The sequence below is a fragment of the Phoca vitulina genome, unplaced genomic scaffold (genome assembly GCF_004348235.1).
Source record: "Phoca vitulina isolate PV1807 unplaced genomic scaffold, GSC_HSeal_1.0 scaffold12, whole genome shotgun sequence".
Taxonomy (NCBI): domain Eukaryota; kingdom Metazoa; phylum Chordata; class Mammalia; order Carnivora; family Phocidae; genus Phoca; species Phoca vitulina.
Genome location: NW_022589715.1, coordinates 33,637,137 through 33,657,952, shown reverse-complemented (window position 1 = coordinate 33,657,952; position 20,816 = coordinate 33,637,137). Strand labels below are relative to the sequence as shown.

General features: G+C 35.4%; 1 protein-coding gene across 5 annotated transcripts in view; it reads right to left on the bottom strand.

The window, feature by feature from the left end:
• Positions 1-20,816, bottom strand: part of USP34 (ubiquitin specific peptidase 34) — a 260,898-nt gene that overhangs the window by 184,392 nt on the left and 55,690 nt on the right. For all 5 annotated transcript variants that reach the window (XM_032410902.1, XM_032410904.1, XM_032410903.1 and 2 more), the window contains exons 3-5: positions 7,619-8,039; positions 2,371-2,421; positions 2,063-2,212 (exon numbers count right to left, since the gene is read on the bottom strand). In XM_032410902.1, coding sequence (XP_032266793.1) covers positions 2,063-2,212; positions 2,371-2,421; positions 7,619-8,039 — 622 coding nt within the window. The remainder of the gene's footprint in view (positions 1-2,062; positions 2,213-2,370; positions 2,422-7,618; positions 8,040-20,816) is intronic.

Genomic DNA, 20,816 nt, shown 5'->3' with positions numbered 1-20,816 from the left:
CAAAACACTCTTTAAAAATGACAGGGTATGGGGATGTAATGTACAGCATCGTGACTATAATTAACAATACTGTATTGCATATTTGCAAGTTGCTAAGAATACTCCTTAGAAGTTCTCATGACAAGAAAAAAGAATTTTGTTAACTATCAATGGTGATGGATGTTAATTAGACTCATTGTGACAAACATTTTGCAATATATACTAACACTGATGTTACATTCTACACCTCGAACTAATATAACACTATGTCAATTATACCTTAAAAAAAAAAAAAGTAGAAGAATGACAGGAAGGTAGAACTTGCTTTACCAGACAGCAAGTCTTGCTATAAAGCTCCAGAGATTAAGATGGTGTGCAAATAGCTAATCATTAAGTGAAGAGACAACGTTATATGCTAGAGATCCCAGACCCATGCACATAAGAAGACATCTAATTTATAACAAAAATGGTACTGGGAAATGAAGAAAGGACTGTCTTTGCTAAAGTGTTAGGACCAATGCTTGTTTTTTAAGAAAAAGAAAATTAGGGGCTCCTAGGTGGCACAGTTGGTTAAGGGTCCAACTCTTGGTTTTGACTCAGGTCGTGATCTCAGGGTCATGAGATTGAGCCCCACGTCAGGCTCCGTGTTCAGCACAGAGTATGCTTGAGATGCTCTGTCCCCCTCTCCCTCTGCCCCCGTGCTCATGCTCTCTCTAAAACAAATAAATAAATCTTAAAAAACGGGGGTGGTTAATCTTGATTCATCACTTACACCATACACAAAAATCAGTTCCGACTGAGCTGTAATCAAAATGTGAAACAATAAAACTTCCAGAATATAGGTAAATAACTTCATGACCTTAGGATAAGAAAGACTTCTTCATCCACAAATGAAAACATAACCCTAACAAAAAACTTCTTTGATAAATTAAACCATTAAGATTAAGGAATAATAATATCTCTTAACAGATACACGAGAAGGAAAAGCAAATCATAGTGTGGAAGAAGATACTACCAATATGTGTATGCCAGACAAAAGATTTGCATATAAAACATGTAAGGAATCTGTACACATCTGAAAGGAAAAAGTAGACCATGCAATTTTTTGTAACAGGTAAAACACTTGAACAGGTACTTCTCATAAAAATAACCAAATGGTGAATATGCCTATGAAACAGTGCTCAACTTCATTACAGTCAAATTAATTTTTTGGTTTCCCAATGCACATAAAAGTTGTGTTTATATTATACTATAATCTATTAAGTGTGAAGTAGCATGTCTAAAAATAATGTACAAACCTGAATTAAAATTCTTTATTGTTAATGCTAACCATCATATGAGTTTTCAATGAGTTGTAATCACTGATCACCATAATAGATATAAGAATAATGAAAAAGTTTGAAATGTTCCAAGAGTTACCAAAATGACACAGATCAAAGCGAGCAAATGCTGTTGGAAAAATGGCATCAATTGATGCTCGACACAGGCTGCCACAAACCATCAGTTTGTAAAAATCTCAGTATCTGGGAAGCACAAAAAACCAAAGTATCTCTCTGCTTCCACATCTATTGTGCTTCACAGTAACTGACTTTCACAACATATAAAATCATTATCTTCTTTACAAATGGAGAAATATGTTATGAGGTCTTGTAATATAGAGAAAAGTCAGGCACACTGTAGTAGTACCCTAAGCTAAACATCTTTTTAAGTAACTAAAAATCTAAAAAGCCAAAATTTCCCAGTACAAAATCTCAGGCAAGGAAAATTAAAATCAAGGTAAGACTTTTGTAAACAGCTACCTATCTTATATTTTAAAGAGAAGTAGTGAATGGCTAAATTTACTTATTTAACTTAAATTCATTAACTTAGACAAATTCAAAAAAAAATTATAAAATTCCGTTTTTATTATAAGACCTTTTTAAAAAGGCTTCTGTACTCAATTTTTTCAAAATATAACCCAGGAAAAAAATTATTGTACATGCACCAAATTACTCAAAACCTGTCTTTTCTGGACATAAAATTCATGTTATTAAAATCCTAAACGTTATTCCCAAGATTAAAACCAATTCCAAACAATACTTACATTAGATACAACTGTAATAAATGCATGTGCTATAAGAAATGGCAATGTTTCAGGAGTTCCATATTCAAAGCAATCCTTCATGAGAGAAAGGCCATTTTTCCCACAAAACAAACATACATAACGAAGCAAATGCAATGGTACTTCTACATCCTGAGGGAAAAAAAATATTTTAAAACTCATCAGGAATAATTTTCATTTTATTACCAATATGGAAAAGATACTGATGAAACATAAAAATAAACTCAAAGACCTATATGAACAAAAGACCAAATTTTCCATAAACCTGAGAATAAGAAAAACATACTTACATTCATATCACAGAATGCCCCTAATATGTTGCTTTCTTGGGTTGAGATATCCTGATTTAAAAAAAAAAAAGGAAACAATTAGGCTACCCTAAGAAATAATAATCTCTAAAAAAATACAATTTTCTGTGTCAACTATACTCAAGAAAATACAATACCTCTAAAGACTGAGTTTATAAAACCTGAAATAAGTTTTGTAACTGCTTCTCATCATGAATAACAGTACTCCTAACTGAAGATAGTAATGGTTCAGTTCTAAAATGTATTTTAAGCCTTCTCTAAAGAAATCTTTCTATGTATTATATATTATTCTGCCTTTTTAAACAATAGTGTTTCCATAAAGAACTGGGATAATTGTTACAAAAACAGATTATAACTTAGTTAAGTGCTTTTAAAACTGTGCTCTGGAATTCCCCAGATGTATACTCACAAGTTCCACAATGTGCTTTGTATACATATGATTTAAACTACTTGAAAGCATACTCATCCATTGCTGGTGAGAAAAGAAACTGGTATGACCTTGCTGGAGGACAATTTGGCAGTATCTATCAACATTTAAAATGCACATTCCCTTTGACCCAGCAATTCATCTTTTGGTTATTTATCCCAACAACAATAAAGGTAATGCTGGAAAATGTTTAATGATGCTCACTGAAATTATAATATCTCAAAGTTAGAAACAAATACCCATCCATTGAATGGCTAATTAAACTGTAGCATAACCATCCAGTGTCTTATGGAGCTTTCAAAAATAAGGTGAAATGCCATGAGGGATCTTTTTGGGATGACTGAACAGTTCTAAAAATGGAATGTGGTAATGGTTATGTAACTCTGTACATTCACTAAAAATAATTAAGTTTATCTTATTTATTTATTTATACTTTAAGCAATTGATTTTTATGGTTATTCCTTTAAAAAGCTAAGGTGGGCCCGTATGTACAGGCATAGAAAGACAGTATCTTATATTACATTTTAAAAATCAGGATTTATGAACACGATCTGATTTTCATTACTTTTTATATGTCCAGAAATAATGTGAACTAATTTCCTAACAATGGTTTTTTTGAGATGGAGAAAGAAGAGAGGTTCAAGGCTTAAGTCTGTATTTGTATATTCTGTATTTTTAGTCACACTGAAAATGTTACTTTTATAATCAGAAAGCTGGATACTTTCACCTGAAAAATGTTAACTGCCAAAGAAACCTGTCATTCATTGCTGTTACATGCTTTATGTAAGTCCTATTGCTGAAATAAAGTTTGAAAACAAATGATGGAGAGCATCACATAAAACTCTCACATTTCCAAATAATCAAAAACTGTCCTAAGACAGGTCAAAACATTTGTTAAATCAAATGTACTAAACCTAAATCTACTCCTGAGCTTCTACTAGCAGGACCACAGTGAAAGCCTTAAATTATTCTCACCAAACCTTTTGACTTCAACAAGTCCAGAATGTAAGAACACCTGTGGTATTAAATACAGATTCATGAGCCAGGTGAACCATGCTGTAATATTAGAATGGAGTCAAAATTTCTAGTGCCCACAGCTAGAAAATGTCCTAACAAAATTCTATTCTGATGTGCAAAATGTTGCTCATGGACTTGGTTACATCTATTCTGACTACAGAGAAGAACTGTTTTACAATTTCTTGTTTCTACTCTATACATGAAGGAAGACATTATCCTAAGGTGTCATTAAAATCTCATTTTAAGTAGTATATAGAGTTAACATAGATCTATAGGTAACAACAGTAGGAATAACACTAGGAAACCTTCCTAAAAGCTTAATCAACATCATTTTTGTTTCAAAAAGTTCTAATTTTAAATGATCCCTAGAAAGGCCTTAAGAAACCTATGTTTAGTTTTTACCTTTTCAGAAAACCTCACCTTATTTACTAAATAAGATAATGCCATTCTATTTCCAGAAGTAAAAAAGAAATCTGCCTATTACTTTAAAAGAGAAAATAAATAAATGAGTAACCAGAAAGTAATTCTACATCTAATTAAACAAATGCTGCTCCATGATCAAACTATGAAAAACTGAAAGGCAGTGGATTAGGAATACAATTTTTACTTAAAAAGAAGTCATCTGTATGGGAATTAGACAGTAGTGATGGTTGCACAACTGTGGGAATATACTACAACTTACTAAATTGTATACATTAAAAGGGTGAATTTAAAATATTTTTTAAATTTAATAAATGGTAAATAAAAACAGTGGAAAGTGGCAAGAGAAAACCAAACTAGATGCAGAAATTTGGAATATAATGTATTTAGTCTACCTAATCATATTACACACACATTTAACAAGCGCAATGGTTTCTCTTCTTTCTATAATTATTATACTCATTTCCCTTTACTTAGAATAAAAACTTAAAATACTAGGGCAATACATCATAGAATTACACATTATGATTCAGGATTAAGAAAAGAATGCAACAGCTCCTTGCCCCCAAACTAAGGTTTAACCTGAATTAATACTTATTTCTAATTATATCTTTTAAAATATTATCAATTTTGATAGAAAGAAAGAAGGATACAGACAGGAAGGGATGGGGAGAAGGAGAGGCTCTGAGTTCCTATCTTACTCCTGGCAATGGATACAATAGCTACAGAGATTAGTTTGAAGTGACTGAGAAGCAGTATAGCAGAATGAACTGAATTCTAAACAACTCCCTCAGCAATATGTTGTGCAAACCTGACCAGAACTTCTAACCTGTGTAAGCCAGTTCCCTCTTGGGGCACCTGGCTGGCTTAGTCAGAGGAGCACTTGACTCTTGATCTTGGGGTCATTAGTTCAAGCCCCACATTGGGTATAGATTACTTAAATAAGTAAATAAACTTTAAAAAAGAAAAAAAAAGCCAGTTCCCTCTTATATAAAATAAGATGGTTGACTAGGTTCTAAAGTCACAACTATCTACATACTATCACAGGAGTACTGAATCATCTTTTAAAGAGTCTTAGCCAGGGACACCTGGGTGGCTCAGTTAGTTAAGTGTCTGCCTTCAACTTGGGTCATGATCCCAGAGTCCTGGGATCAAGTCCCACACGGGGTTCCTTGCTTAGCGGGAGCCTGCTTCTCCCTCTGCCTGCCGCTCCCCCCTGCTTGTGCTGTCTGACAAATAAAAATCTTTCTAAAAAATAAATAAATAGTCTTAGCCAATTTGTGCCCCTTTAGAAGGAGTCAAAATCAAATTAAAATCAAAGTTAAATAGGACTGTTACCATTTAACCACATGGCCACTAGGATAGAAACTATAAATTTTTCAAGTATTTGTAAAGAGATCATTGCTGACTTATTAGAAACCTGGGAAACAGCTATATTATGAACAGAGTATTACAGAAACACAAATTCTGTATAAGGAGAGAATTCTGTGTAACTCTAGATTACATTATATCTAAGGTTGTTTTTTATTAGAATTTTACCTCAAATACGTTACATTTTATCTAAGGTGGTTTTTTATTAGAATTTTACCTCAAAGACCTCATGAAACTACTGCTTTCAACCAAGTAGTCAAATGGAATGATCCTCAAGAACAGTAAAAACGAGGAACTTTATTTCAAAAGAGAAAGTAGGGCAGTGTGACTATGCTTACATTTGGAGATTTTTTTCTAATGATTAAAAAAATGGCAAAGTGGTAAGCAAACTGATTTTAGGAAGAAAATAGATTTGGTATTGCAATGGTTCTATTGTTAAGAGATTTTTAACTGGAAAAATTTAATTTTATTAAGAAACTTTGCATGACTAACATAACATAATAAAAGAAAAGAAAAGAAAACTTTGCATGAATTTCACATATCTGGATCCCTAACCAAACTATTTTCAGCGTATTTCAATTATCAATTAAGGCATTAAAAACACTATTCACATGGTGTTCTTAAGATTAAATTTTGCTGGCTTGTACAAATAGATCCTGTTTGTTGAAAAAGGATTCTGAGCTGATATTTTTTTAGGATGTTTACTAAATATCTTATGTCATGTAAGATTCATTAAAAGATTCTCCAAGGAAAAATAATAGACCAAGAACTGTAGAAGGTAGAATTCCAATAGGGGAAATACCTACCTCCTGGGCTGTTTTTAAGTGGTCTCAAAATTTTTCTCAATGTGAAAGCATTTTAGTAAAAGACTATTTTTTTTTTTTCAAGATGAAGAAAGAAGTCAGTATGAAGGTTATAGAACAAATAAGCCAGAGAAAACAGGCAGACTTTTTTTAAAAGCATGTGGTAGATATGTTAAAGTTTGAAATGAAATGTTACCTCTCCTACCATACAGAGATTGTACTTCATACCCCTTTGAATCTAGGCTGCCCTTGTTAATGGTTTCAACCAAGAGGATGTGGCAGGATTTATACTGTGTCATTTCAGAGGCTGGACCTTAAGAGGTCTTACAGCTTACACATTCATCTTCCTGAATCAATGCTAAGACTACCACGTAAAGAAGCCAATCAACTCTAGTGGAGAATAAGAGGCCATATGGAGAAAATCCAACCAAGCCTTAGACAACACCCAGCACCAACTGTCAGACATGTGACACCATGTTGGACCTTCAAAGTCTTCCAACTTACAAAGTAAATACAATTGCCATAAAACCAACAGAAGAATTGCCCGGACAACTCAGAGAATCATAAGAAATAATAAATCTCTGTTATTTCATACATATGCCACTTATATAATACCTTATCTTGTAACTGTCTCAACTGCCACAATGTGTACAAAGCAATGCCATTATCTAGATAAACCTAAAGTGGGTTTCTAAACTCTTGGAAAAGTTGTAAAATCATCACTAATGGAATGAATCAAGCATCTTGATTTATAAAAGACAGTACTATCATTTAAAACTATTAAGGAATATTTGTTAAGTTTTCTTAATGAAAGGAATTCCAAATTCTGTTACAGTGTTTCTGAGAATGAAATTCAAAATTCCACATGCTTCTTTTTCCTCAATTACTACTCTTTGAAAGTGTCACAGTAAGTAGAGCATAGATGCATATATCGGCAAAATGTTTAGATCACGGACAGTTTAATTTTTACGAGTTCAATGTATAGATCTTTCCCTAATAGGACTGTGTTAAGCAAATGTTCAACCCAAGTTGCTGCAGAAATGGTCTACAGAAAACTGGAATACTTTTCCTAACCATTGTGATTTTTATAAATTTTCCATCAACAATAACTCATATTTATTCTTAAGTGAGAAACTGTCAACATAACTATAACTTGGTGTTACTTAACATTCACAATATTATGTTTACATACCTCTATAGTAGGATGAGTATTATGCTTGTAAGCAGTATATAAAGGAAACTGAATTTGAAAAATTTTTGCCACACACAGTAAAAGTTTTTCCTTCTCATCTGTACTCCATAAACTAAAAGGATCACAACTCTTTGAAGATTCCTCTTCAGTCAGATTACAAATTCTTGTAGGGTTTGATTTTTTTTCTATTGATTTTTGTCTTTCTGTACTTCCTTCTTTACACTCTCTTTCTATACTCAGTGGTTCTTCCACTTGATTAGTCTCATCTTGCCACGTGGAATCTACGTTAATAGTAGTACAATGTTTACAAAGCTGGTCCCGGAGTACTTGAACTTGGGCAATCACTAAGTTAATAAGTGCACACACTACTTGGTTAAAAATCTCCAAATGCTTATATTCCTTGAAGCAGCATAGACATTGCCTATAAGAGAAAGAAAATTTTTCAGTAATTAATGCTTTCTAGAGAGACAACCATTATGTATTTTAAGTAATATAGAAAGTAAAAATAAGCAAATACCAAAGTACTTCCCCCCCACCCCCACCCAATTTTTTACCTCCTCCCTTCCTCACAGGGTAGCACAACAGTAATTTATAAAGATGGCATCCCACCAAAAACTGGGACTTTGGGTAGTAAAAAGTCACCATATTAGGTTGACAATTATAGTCTTCAATTTTATGTGTGTATTTATCTGTCCTTCTACACAAATAACTATTTAAAAACAGGAATTGTGGCAAATATCTTTGCTTCTCTAAGTACTGAGTACTAAATATATGTTTAGCAAATATCAGGAAACTGGCTAAAACAAAAACCTTATTAGTAAAGCTAATTGTTTATTTTACACAAAGGGATTTGTAGCTGACTAATAAAAAAGCTGTATTTTAACATTAATAATTTGCTTGAAGGGAGGGCATCTGGGTGGCTCCACTGGTTGGGCGGCTGGCTCTTGATTTCGGCTCAGGTCATGGTCTCAGGGTCCTGGGATCGAGCCCTGCATCTGGCTCCATGCTCAGCAGGGAGTCTACTTCAGGATTCTCTCTCTCCTTCTGTCCCTCTCCCTGCTTGTTTGCACTCTCTCTCTAAAGTAAATAAATCTGGGGCGCCCGGGTGGCTCAGTCATTAAGCGTCTGCCTTCAGTTTGGGTCATGATCCCAGGGTCCTGGGATCGAGCCCCACATCAGGCTCCCCGCTCAGCGGGAAGCCTGCATCTCCCTTTCCCACTCCCCCTGCTTGTGTTCCCTCTCTCACTGTCTCTCTCTCTCTCTCTGTCAAATAAATAAATAAATCTTAAAAAAAAAAAAGTAAATAAATCCTAAAAATAATAATAATAATTTGCTTGAAGGCTAACTTGGGAAGGACATCCCTACACTAGTTGGCTGATCAAGAGCATTTAAGAATAACATATACACTCGGGGCACCTGGGTGGCTCAGATGGTTAAGCGTCTGCCTTCAGCTCAGGTCATGATCCCAGGGTCCTGGGATCGAGCCCCACATCGGGCTCCTGGCTCAGCGAGGAGCCTGCTTCTCCCTCTCCCTCTGCCTCTTTCCCTGCTCATGCTTTCTCTCTCTCTCTCTGTATCTCTGTGTCTCGAATAAATAAAATCTTTAAAAAAAAAAAGAATAACATATACACTCAATACCCTTCAATGTGTGCATACGTGTGTATGTATGTGTGTATATATATAAATATATATATATAAATAAATACAGTAAGAGTCAGTAATTATTACACACAAATCTAGTTCTCTTAGACATGTTCAGTTAGCATAATGCCTGGCAATACTGTGAATAATTAAAGAGTCCAGTAAATCAAATAAATGATACTCAAGTCCCAGATTATAAGAATAACTACATACAGGGGTGCCTGGGTGGCTCAGTTGGTTCAATGTCTGCCTTCAGCTCAGGTCATGATCTTGGGGTCCTGGGATCAAGCCCCACAGTTGGCTCCCTGCTCAGTGGGGAGCCTGGTTCTCCCTCCCCATCTACTCCTCCACCCCTCTCCCCGACTTGTGCTCTTGCACGCATGCTCACTCTCTCAAATAAATAAAACCTTTAAAAAAAAAAAAAAAGAGTAACTGTAGCCAATGATGGATGAGAGTAAAACTATTACTTACAATTTGTACTGAGTTATATTATCAAATCATCTATATTGTAATCCAAATAGAGCACCAACTCCCTAAATGACCATATAGATGTAATTTCATTTCTCCAAGTGTGGCAAATTTAAAGTATAGCCACAAATTCTTTAATATTCTTCCCTTTAGAAAGGGAAGCCCAATTTTCCTCCCCTTGAATGTGGAACAGACTTAATGACTAACATCTAATGAATGGAATGTGGCTGAAATGACTGTGTGACATCTGAAACTAGGTCATAAGAGACACTGCCACTCAGCCTTGCTCTCTTCTGGATCACTCGCTCTGAGGGAAGCCAGTTATCATGTTGTAAAATAATCAAGGAGCTCATGCTGTGTAGTCCACAGGAGAAAAAACTGAGTGCTGGTCCCACTAACAACAAGCACCAACCTGCCAGCCACGTTAAGTGAACCAACTTGGAAGCAGACCCTCCAAGCCCCACATAAGGCTTGGGATGACTGTAACCTGGCTAACAACTTGAATGCAACCTCCTGAAAAATCCAGGCCAGAACCAACCAGCAAAAACCACTCCCAAATTCCTATCCCTAAAAACTCTGAGGATAATGTTCATTGTTGTTTTAAGATACTACTTTTTGAGTAATATATTACACAGAAATAGATAAATAATACATCAGGCCCATCTTCTCGGTGGCAAAATGAAAGGGATTTAACCTCTAAGATCTCCACTTTTAAAATTCTGTATTACCACAATTTCTACAAGAAGAAAAATTAACATACTACTCCTGAAATTTTTCTTACAGTTTTTCTTTTTTTTTTTTTAAAGATTTATTTATTTATTTGACAGAGAGAGGCACAGCGAGAGAGGAAATACAAGCAGGGGGAGTGGGAGAGGGAGAAGCAGGCTTCCAGCCGAGCAGAGAGCCTGAAGCGGGGCTCGATCCCAGAACCCTGGGATCATGACCTGAGCCGAAGGCAGACACTTAACGACTGAGCCACCCAGGCGTTCCCAAACAGTTTTTCTTAAGGTTCAAGAAAATCCAAGTTCAAAGTGAAGGACTATACATTTGAATATCTTTTTTTTAAAGGTTTTATTTATTTATTTGAGAGAGAGAGAGAAAAGGAGAGCATGGGACAGCACAAGCGGTGGAGAGGGAAAAGCCCATCGAGCAGGGAGCCTGATGCGGGGCTTGATCCCAGGAATGTGGCTGGGATCATGATCTGAGCCAAAGGTAGCCACTTAACTGACTGAACCACCCAGGAGCCCCTTGAATATCTTTCTTTAGTGAAAAAGGAATCTTAAATTCCTTCCCAAAAATACCTTGAAGTCAGATTTGGATTAGGAAAGTCAAAGAGCCAATCAAATTTACTTTAAAAATTCACTGGCAGAAAAAAAAAAAATTCACTGGCAGGCACTGGGGGCATTTAACAGACTAGGAAACACTAATCTTAAAAAGACAAAAATCATAGGGGTGGCTCAGTCAGTAAAGCATCTGCCTTCTGCTCAGGTCATGATCCCAGGGTCCTGGGATCAAGTCCCGCATTGGGCTTCTTGCTCCGTGGGGAGCCTGCTTCTCCCTCCCTCTCTCTCTGCCTGCCACTCCCCGTGCCTGTGCTCTGTGTCAAGTAAATAAAATCTTAAAAAAAAAAGACAAAAGTTATACATTCAGAAATTAACACAGAACTGAATCTAGGTCCTTACAAATATACAAATTCAAGGAGAGCTGATAGTCTAAGTGAAGATACACAAATACACATATACACATATCTTTAAATACTTACGTAAGTTATACACTTTATTATATGACAATCCATTCTGAAAAGTTTAGGTATTTGAATTCTCAATACAGTACTTCTCTCTATATCCCTACCCATACTGCAGGAGGAGAAAGTGTTTTTAAATAAATAAACATCACTTTCAGTTAAGTCCAGCTTGATTTTACACTTAACATTTATTTCTGGTCTATTTAAAAACCCACTACAAATACCCTAAAAGAAAAAAAGATCTTTAACTCCATTAGGAAAGAGAAAATCGAAGAACAACAACAGCAACAAATTTTGGATGATAGAAAAGGGAGGAAGAGGGGCGCCTGGGTGGCTCAGTCGTTGAGCTTCTGCCTTTGGCTCGGGTCATGATCCCAGGGTCCTGGGATAGAGCCCAACATCGGGCTCCCTGCTCCGCAGGAAGCCTGCTTCTCCCTCTCCCACTCCCCCTGCTTGTGTTCCCTCTCTTGCTGTGTCTCTCTCTGTCAAATAAATAAATAAAATCTTAAAAAAAAAAAAAAAAAAAGAAAGAAAGAAAAAGGAGGAATAATAAGTGACTCAGAGCAAACGAAATAAACTTGGAAGGGGCTACGGAAGGATTTATCAACAAAATTGTCGACCCTACAGAACAATGAAAAGGCTCGGGAATAAAGAGCATCAGATACATCTAAATGCAGAGAGGAAGCACAGGCAGAAAATAGGACTAAATGAAAGGTACAGTTAAAACCTGCAGATTCCAAACCCAGACAGCCATGATACTATTCCTACTTGACCCAGGGAAACAAGAAGTTTTTCTGTACATAAAATGAACAAGATAAACCCAGGAACACCAGATGCTAAAGAAGTCAGGGATAATACAAGAAACAGAAAAGAAAATTAAGAAATAACTGAATGATGAACCTCCCCAACTAACCTTCCTTGCCCATCAACCAGACTAAGATAACTCAAGGCCAATGACTTCAAGATATTTCTCTTAGAGAATATTAATACCTAAGAGAAAAGCCCATTTACCCCTGGTAATGAAGCTTGCTCACCACTTTACCATCCTACAGTGTAGACCAACATCTGAGATACCCCACCCACACAGAACTTCCAATCCATCTTTCAGTGCCCATCTCTTAACCATGAAAATCCTTAACCAGTAAGACTTAAAAGAAAAGCTGCATCGCCAAAGGCAGATCAAAACAAATGGTAAAAAGAAATTCAGAGATAGTAGATAAAATGCAGGAAGAAAAGGTTTTAATCAATTTATATTCTCAGAGACAAAAAAGATACTGGATTACTGAAACAAGAATAGAATACCATTAAAAAAATGCATTCAAACTACAAAATACAGCCCTTCAATGTGTACAAATATACATTACATAGCTTTTGCATATATTATCAGTCACAAGTTAATAGCAGTTTGATAGTCGGAAGAACATAAAACTCTTGATCTCAGGGTGTGGAGGTTCGAGCTCCACATGGAGTGTAGAGATTACTTGAATAAATAAAAATAAATAATAAAAAATAAAAGTATACCAATTTGTAAAATTCAACAGGAGATCTACAAGGTAAAGGTGAAAAATGTCCTAGAAAGTAGAACAGATAAAAAAAGACAATGGAGAGAGAAAGAAAAGTATACCATCAATCAAGGAGATATAGTACTTGACAAATACTACTTCTAAGAAGACAGAGCAGAAAATATCGCAGTGAGGAAATAATGAAATAAAAAATTTCAAAACTGAAAAGCCCACCAAAACATCTATCATGAAATTACTGAAGTTGGGGGATGGAATAAACATTCTAAAAGCTTTCACAGAGAGTGGAAAGACTGCCAAGGAAAAGCTCAGGAATAAAAATAGTTAATACTTCTCCAATGCAATATTGGGGAGTGGCTGGCTGGCTCACTCAGTCTGCACAGCATGCAACTCCTGATCTCAGGGTTATAAGTTCAAGCCCCACGGTGGGCATAGAGCTTACTTAAAAAATAATAATAATGATAAAAATAAGGGGCGCCTGGGTGGTACAGCAGGTTAAGCATCCAACTCTTGATTTTAGCTCAGGACATGATCTCGGAGTCGAAAGATCGAGCCCCACAACAGCCCTATGTTCAGCAGGGAGTCTGCTTCAGATTCTCTCTCCCTCTCCCTGAGGGAGCTCATGCACTCTCTCTCTAAAATAAAAAATAGGGACGCCTGGGTGGCTCAGTCGGTTAAGCGTCTGCCTTCGGCTCAGGTCGTGATCCCAGGGTCCTGGGATCGAGTCCCGCATTGGGCTCCCTGCTCCGCGGGGAGCCTGCTTCTCCCTCTGCCTCTGTCTCTCTCTCTCTCTGTCTCTCATGAATAAGTAAATAAAATCTTTTAAAAAAATAAATAAATAAAATAAAATAAAATAAAAAATAAATAAATCTTAAAATAATAGATAAATATTTAAAAATTTCAAAGCAATATCGGAAGGTAGAACACAATGGAGCAATACTTTTTAAATTTCTGAAAGAGAATCATTCTCTACCTAGAATTCTGTATCCAAAAGTGTTCAATAAGATTAAGGGTAGAATAGAAACTTTTAGGCCTGAAAGGTCTTAAAAAAACATTTGTCTCCCATGCACCCTTTCTCAGAAAAGATGTCATTCTGACAAAACAAAAATAGTAAACAAATAAAGATGTCAACACGGAATCCAGGAACCTAGAGATCCAAAACAACAGAAAAGCAAAAGAAATTTCAAGGGTGATCTGAAGAGAAGATAGCTATTTAGTAAACCTAATGAGAAACCAACAAGTGGAATAGGAAGATAAAGGCCAAAGGAGATTCAGGAGAGGGGAAAGGGAAGAAAATAACAGATCACATAATGATGCATAAAAATGTAAAAACTAGTACTAAGAAGGGTTGAAGAGTTTGGAAAGAATTGGTGATTCACAACCCGAAAATTATTTAATAACAAGCCAGTAAACTCTAGGAAACAAAAAGATAGCAAAAGATAAACAAGAATTTATTTCTTGTAAAATATAAAATGAGCCATAGAAACTCTTCTGGCTCACTGCTGACCAGAATTGTTATTTTTAGAATTACCCTGAAAGAATAGGGAAGTTTTACAAATGTAATCTTCATATATCAGAAAAGAAAGTTCATAGAGTTTACTTAAAATTGATGCATGAAGTAACAGCAATATAATAACACTATTTCAGAATACAGAGGTTACTATCAAAGCCAACATATGAAAGAGTTGAAAGCAGAAGGGGAGTTGAGCAAATAGGGGACAATGAACTTTATTACAGGCCTTTTTCTGTTTACTTTTTAAACTCTACATATTACATCTATTTATACACTAATCTCAGACATACCCTTCCACTATCTATGCTTATCCTATTTTTTCCTTAGTCCTACCCCTATTATTACCAGCCTGATAAGACTTTCTTACCCAAGTAGAGTTACATGCTGCTTGAGTGGAGAATGCTTACATTTAAGAATATGCTAGTAGGTTTAGAGAGAACATACCTCATCATAATAAAGGCCTTAATATGAAAACCCACAGCTAACATCATACTCAATGGTGAAAAACTGAGAACTTTTCCCCTAAAGTCAGGAACAAGATAAGGACGTCCACTCTCACCACTTTCATTCAACATAGTAGAAGTCCTAGCCACAACAGTCAGACAAGAAAAAGGGGGGGGAAAGTATCGAAATTGGTAAGGAGGAAATAAAATTTTCACTATTTGCAGATGACATGATACTATATATACAGTACCCTAAAGACTCCATGAAAAAAACTAGAACTGAAGAATGAATTCAGTAAAATCATAAGACACAAAATCAATGTACAGAAATCCACTGCATTTCTTTACAATAATGAAGTAGCAGAAAGAGAAATTAAGAACAATCTCATTTACAATTGCACCAAAAAATAAGAAAATACCTAGGAATACACTTAACCCAGGAGGTGAAAGACTTAATAGTCTGAAAACTATAAAACACTGATGAAAGAAATTCAAGACAACACAAAGAAATGTAAAGACATTCCATGCTCATGGGTTCAAAGAACAAATGTTGTTAAAATGTCCATACGACCCCCAAAGCAATCTACAGATTTAATGCAATCCCTATCCAAATGCCAACACCATTTTTCACAGAACTAGAACAAACAATCCTAAAATTTGTATGGAACCCCAGAAGATCCTGACTAGACAAAGCAATCTTGAAAAAGAAAAACATATCTAGAGGTATCACAATTCTAGACTTCAAGTTGTTTTACAAAGCAGTAGTAATCAAAACAGTAAAGTACTAGCACAAAACCAAACACATAAATCAATGGAACAGAACAGAAAACCCAGAAATAAACCCATGATTACATGGCCAATTAATCTTCCACAAAGAAGGAATGAAGAAGGAACAAGTCTTTTCAACAAATGGTGTTGGAAAACTGGACAGCAGCATGCAAAGGAATGATACTGGACCACTTTCTTACACCATACACAAAATAAACTCAAAACAGATTAAAGACCTAAATGTGAGACCTGAAACTATAAAAATCCTAGGAATACACTTAACCAAGGAGATGAAAGACCTATACTCTGAAAACTACAAAACGCTGATGAAAGAAATTCAAGACAATGCAAAGAAACAGAAAAGACATTCCACGCTCATGGGTTTGAAGAACAAATATTGTTAAAATGTCCATACTACCCAGAGCAATCTACAGATTTAATGCAATCCCAATGCAAATACCAACAGCATTTTTCACAGAACTAGAACAAACAATCAATCCTAAAATTGTATGGAACCACAGAAGACCTCGAATAGCCAAAGCAATCTTGAAAACTGGACAGCTGCATGCAAAACAATGAAACTGGACTACTTTCCTACACCATACACAAAAATAAACTCAAAGTGGATTAAAGACCTAAATATAAGACCTGAAACCATAAAAATCCTAGAAGAGAGCACAGGCAGTAATTTCTCTGACATCAGCCATAGCAACATTTTTCTAGATGTATATTCTGAGGCAAAGGAAACCAAAGCATAAATAAACTATTGGGACTACATCAAAATAAAAAGTCTCTGCACAGCAAGGGAAACCACCAACAAAACTAAAAAAGGCAACCTACCGAATGGGAGAAGATGCTTGCAAATGACATATCTGATAAAGGGTTAGGATCCAAAATATATAAAGAACTTATACAACTGAACACACATACACAAAAAAATAATCCAAATAGGGGCTCCTGGGTGGCTCGGTCGGTTAAGGGTCATGATCCCAGTGTCCTGGGATCAAGCCCCACGTCGGGCTCCCTGCTCGGCGGGGAATCTGCTTCTCCCTCTCCCTCTGCCTCTCCCCCGGCTCATGCCTTCTCTTTCTCTCTATCTCTGTGCCTCAAATGAATACATAAAAAATCTTAAGAAAAAAAAATCCAATTAAAAATGTGCAGAAGATATGAACAGACATTTCTCCATAGAAGACATACAGATGGCCAACACATGAAAAGATGCTCAACATCACTCATCACCGAGGAAATGCAAATCAAAACCACAATGAGCTATCACTTCACACCTATCAGAATGGCCAAAATCAAAAACACAAGAAACAACAATTGTTGGTGAGAATGTGGAAAAAAAAAGAAACCCTCTTGCACTGTTGGTGGGAACAGAAATTGGCGCAGCCACTGTGGAAAACCATTACGGAGGTTCCTGAACAAATTAAAAATAGAACTACGCTATGATACAGTAATCTCATTACTGGGTATTTACCCTAAGAATACAAAAATACAAATTCGAAAGGATATATGCACCCCTATGTTTATTGAAGCATTATTTACAACAGCCAAGCTATGGAATCAGCCCAAGTGTACACTGATACATGAATGGATAAAGAAGACGTACCATATTTTTATATATACACACACAAAAGGATATTACTCAGCCATAAGAAAAAGGATCAAGATGGAGCTAGAGGGTACTACGTTAAGGGAAATATGTCAGTCAGAAAAAGACAAATATGGGACGTCTGGGTGGCTCAGTCAGTTAAGTGTCTGCTTTTGGCTCAGGTCATGATCCCAGGGTCCTGGGATCGAGTCCCGCATCGGGCTCCTTGCTCGGTGGGGAGCCTGCTTCTCCCTCTACCTGCTCTGTCTGCCACTCCTCCTGCTTGTGCTCTGACAAATAAATAAATAAAATCTTTAAAAAAAATTTAAAGAAAAAGACAAATACAGTATGATTTCACTCATATGTAGAATTTAAGAAACAAAACAGATGAACATAGCGGAAGAGAAGGAAAAATAAAGTAAGATGAAAGTAGAGTGGGAGGCAAACCATAAGAGATGCTCAACTCTAGGAAACAAAGTGAGGATTGCTGGAGGGGAGGAAGATCAGGGTAAGGGGTAATTGGGTGATGGGCATCAAGGAAGACACTGGATATAATGAGCACTGAGTGTCACATGCAACCAATGAATCACTAAATTCCACCCTGGTAACTAACAATGCAGTACGTGTTAATTAAACTGAATTTAAATAAAGAATAAAAAAAATGAAACTTGCCATTTGTAAGCACATGGATGGATCCAGAGAGTATAATGCTAAGTGAAATAAGTCAGTAAGAGAAAGACTAATACCATATGATCTCACTCATATGTGGAATTTAAGAAACAAAAGGAACAAAAATGGAGGGAAAAAAAAAAAAAGAAAACCAAAAAACAGATTCTTAACTATGAAGAACTGATGGTTATCATAGGGGACGTGGGTGGAGGGATGGATGAAATAGGTGAAGGGATTAAGAGTGTACTCATCTTAATGAGCACTAATATATAGAAATGTTGAATTACTATATTGTACACCTGAAATTAATTTAATACTGTATATTAACCATACTGAAATTAAATAAAAATTGAAAACAATTTAAAAAAAGAACGTATGATAAAATTTCTAAATGCCTAGCATAAAATACATAGCTTCAATTAATAAAAAAAGAATTTTAACTCAACATTCATGAGGAATCTACATGCCAAAATTAAATTATTTTTTAACATTGATTCTATAATTCCATCTAACAGCACATATTCCAATGGATCTAACATTTTCCCTGGCCTGGTACTGTGGAACACTTGAAAGAACTGTTAATCCACAGTATCTAACCTTAGCAAAGTTCTTATTTATGAACTAATTCATGAAAAGCACTACTTTAAAGAGTGGTCAATATCAATACCCCACTGAATTTATCAACATCCCCAAATTTCTTAATGCCAAAATAAAAGGCAGAGCCTTAGAGTGTATAGAACATAATCTATTTGAAAGCAACAGCTACTAAAACTGGTCAAAAAGTTTACTGAGGCACCTGGCTGTCTCAGTCAATGAAGTATGTTATTCTTTTGATATTGGGATCATGAGTTCAAGTCCCACACTGGATGTAGAGTTTACTTAAAAAAAATGTTTCCCAAAACAATGAAAAAACAAAAGCAATAGCCTTGAACATTTATCAACCAGAAACGACAGGTATGAAAGATGTAATTTTTAGCCTGAAAATACAAAAAGCTGACAGAAACTCACCCAGAATTCTTTTAGAAGACTAATCATGAAATAAAATTAAAAAGTATGAATAAAATTTAAAAATTTTATTCATACTTGGTATGGAAGGTGGAATTTACAACACAGAAACTTAAGCCTGTTTTGTCATAAGTTTTAACGAGTCCAAAAAAAAGCAACATTATTCAATGCTTTTATCATCCGTGTTACTTTCAGACCTTCATATGCTCTTCTATTAACTTGTATTCTTCAATTTATTCTCTTAATCTTCTCTCTCCACTTTGAATTAGTTTTCCTCCCATTCCAGTCCGAATTGCAATATTAATAAAATAAATGATAATCTTTTAAACAAACACATATAACATTCCTTATCTTACAGAAAAAGGAATGGCAGCTGTATGACTGTTATACAGCAATTAAAAATGACATCTGATGACATGAAGAGATTAATTATACCTGTGTATGAAAAATCAGATTATAAAACATAAATGTAGTAAAAGATCACATTTTTCCAAAATTTTAAACTGTATGATTCACAAGCTCATACCAAGGGTATACAAAAAAAATTACCAGTTGTTACTCTGGATGGTAGCATGTTTGTTTTTTTTTTTTTTTAAACTTTGACTCTCTTTATTTTCTCGAAGATTTTTATAATGAGTGCATACTTAAATAGGAGGCAAATAATATAAAATATTAATATAGTGTAATGCTTAAAAAATTAAATTCTTATCAATATACTATTTTTAAGTGAATATGCTCCTTTACCTATCTTCTAGTCAATATATCAGAATAATAATTCTTGACCACTGATAATCTAATGAAAATTATTAACACTTTTCTCCCAGAAAACCTTTAAGAACATTTTGTATGAAATGTCATGGGTTCATCAGTGTGCTAAGATACATTTATGGACTTCCATGGTCATGGGACCCCAAGTTAACAATCTCTTTTAAAGATTAACCGTGCCTTATTAGTTGCTATTTATCACCTACAAGAACTACCATCTTAATCTAGGCAACAGTATTTTCTGATGCCCAAGAAAGAAACAGCGGAGGTCAGAGACATGAGGGGGAAGGGAGAACAGACCAAAAAAAAAAATTTTTTTTTAAGATTTTTGTTTATTTATTTGACAGAGAGAGAGAGAGAGAGAAAGAGAGCACAATCGGGGAGAGACAGGCAGAGGGAGAGGGAGAAGCAGACTCCCCGAGGAGCAGGGAGCCTGATGCGGGACTTGATCCCAGGACCCTGTGATTATGACCTGAGCCAAAGGCAGACACTTAACCAACTGAGCCACCCAGGCACCCACAGACAAAAATTTTTTTATCACAAAACACTGTGATCCACCTGGATATTTTATTGTCACTTGTCTTGTCTTCAGCATGAACAATGAAGAGTGTAACATTCTACTTTTGGGCACTTTTTTACTACCAGCTAAAAACTGCTCATACTTACTGACATGTGAATAAAATGATAAAGGTTACAAATTGTTTTTTATTTATTTATTTATTTTTAGTTCAGTTTTTCACACTTTAGTTTACATAACCTTCAACATGTATATCATTTTCTAAAATAAATTTTAACAATTTTAATTAAAACAGGTGTTTATTAAGATCTTCTGTCAGGTACTGTGCTAAGCACTTGGTCTCTTCACAACCTAAAATAGTAGTAACATTATTATTCTCATTTCACAAATGAAGTAAGAACTTACAAGCTAACTAGTTTGTCCTAATCATCTAATAAACAGGTAATGAAGCAGGACTCAAAGCCACATTAATCTGGCTCGAGAGCCACACTCTTAACCACTATACTCTACAGCAACAGTAGATAAAAGAGGATCTCCGTAGTTTGGGGGCA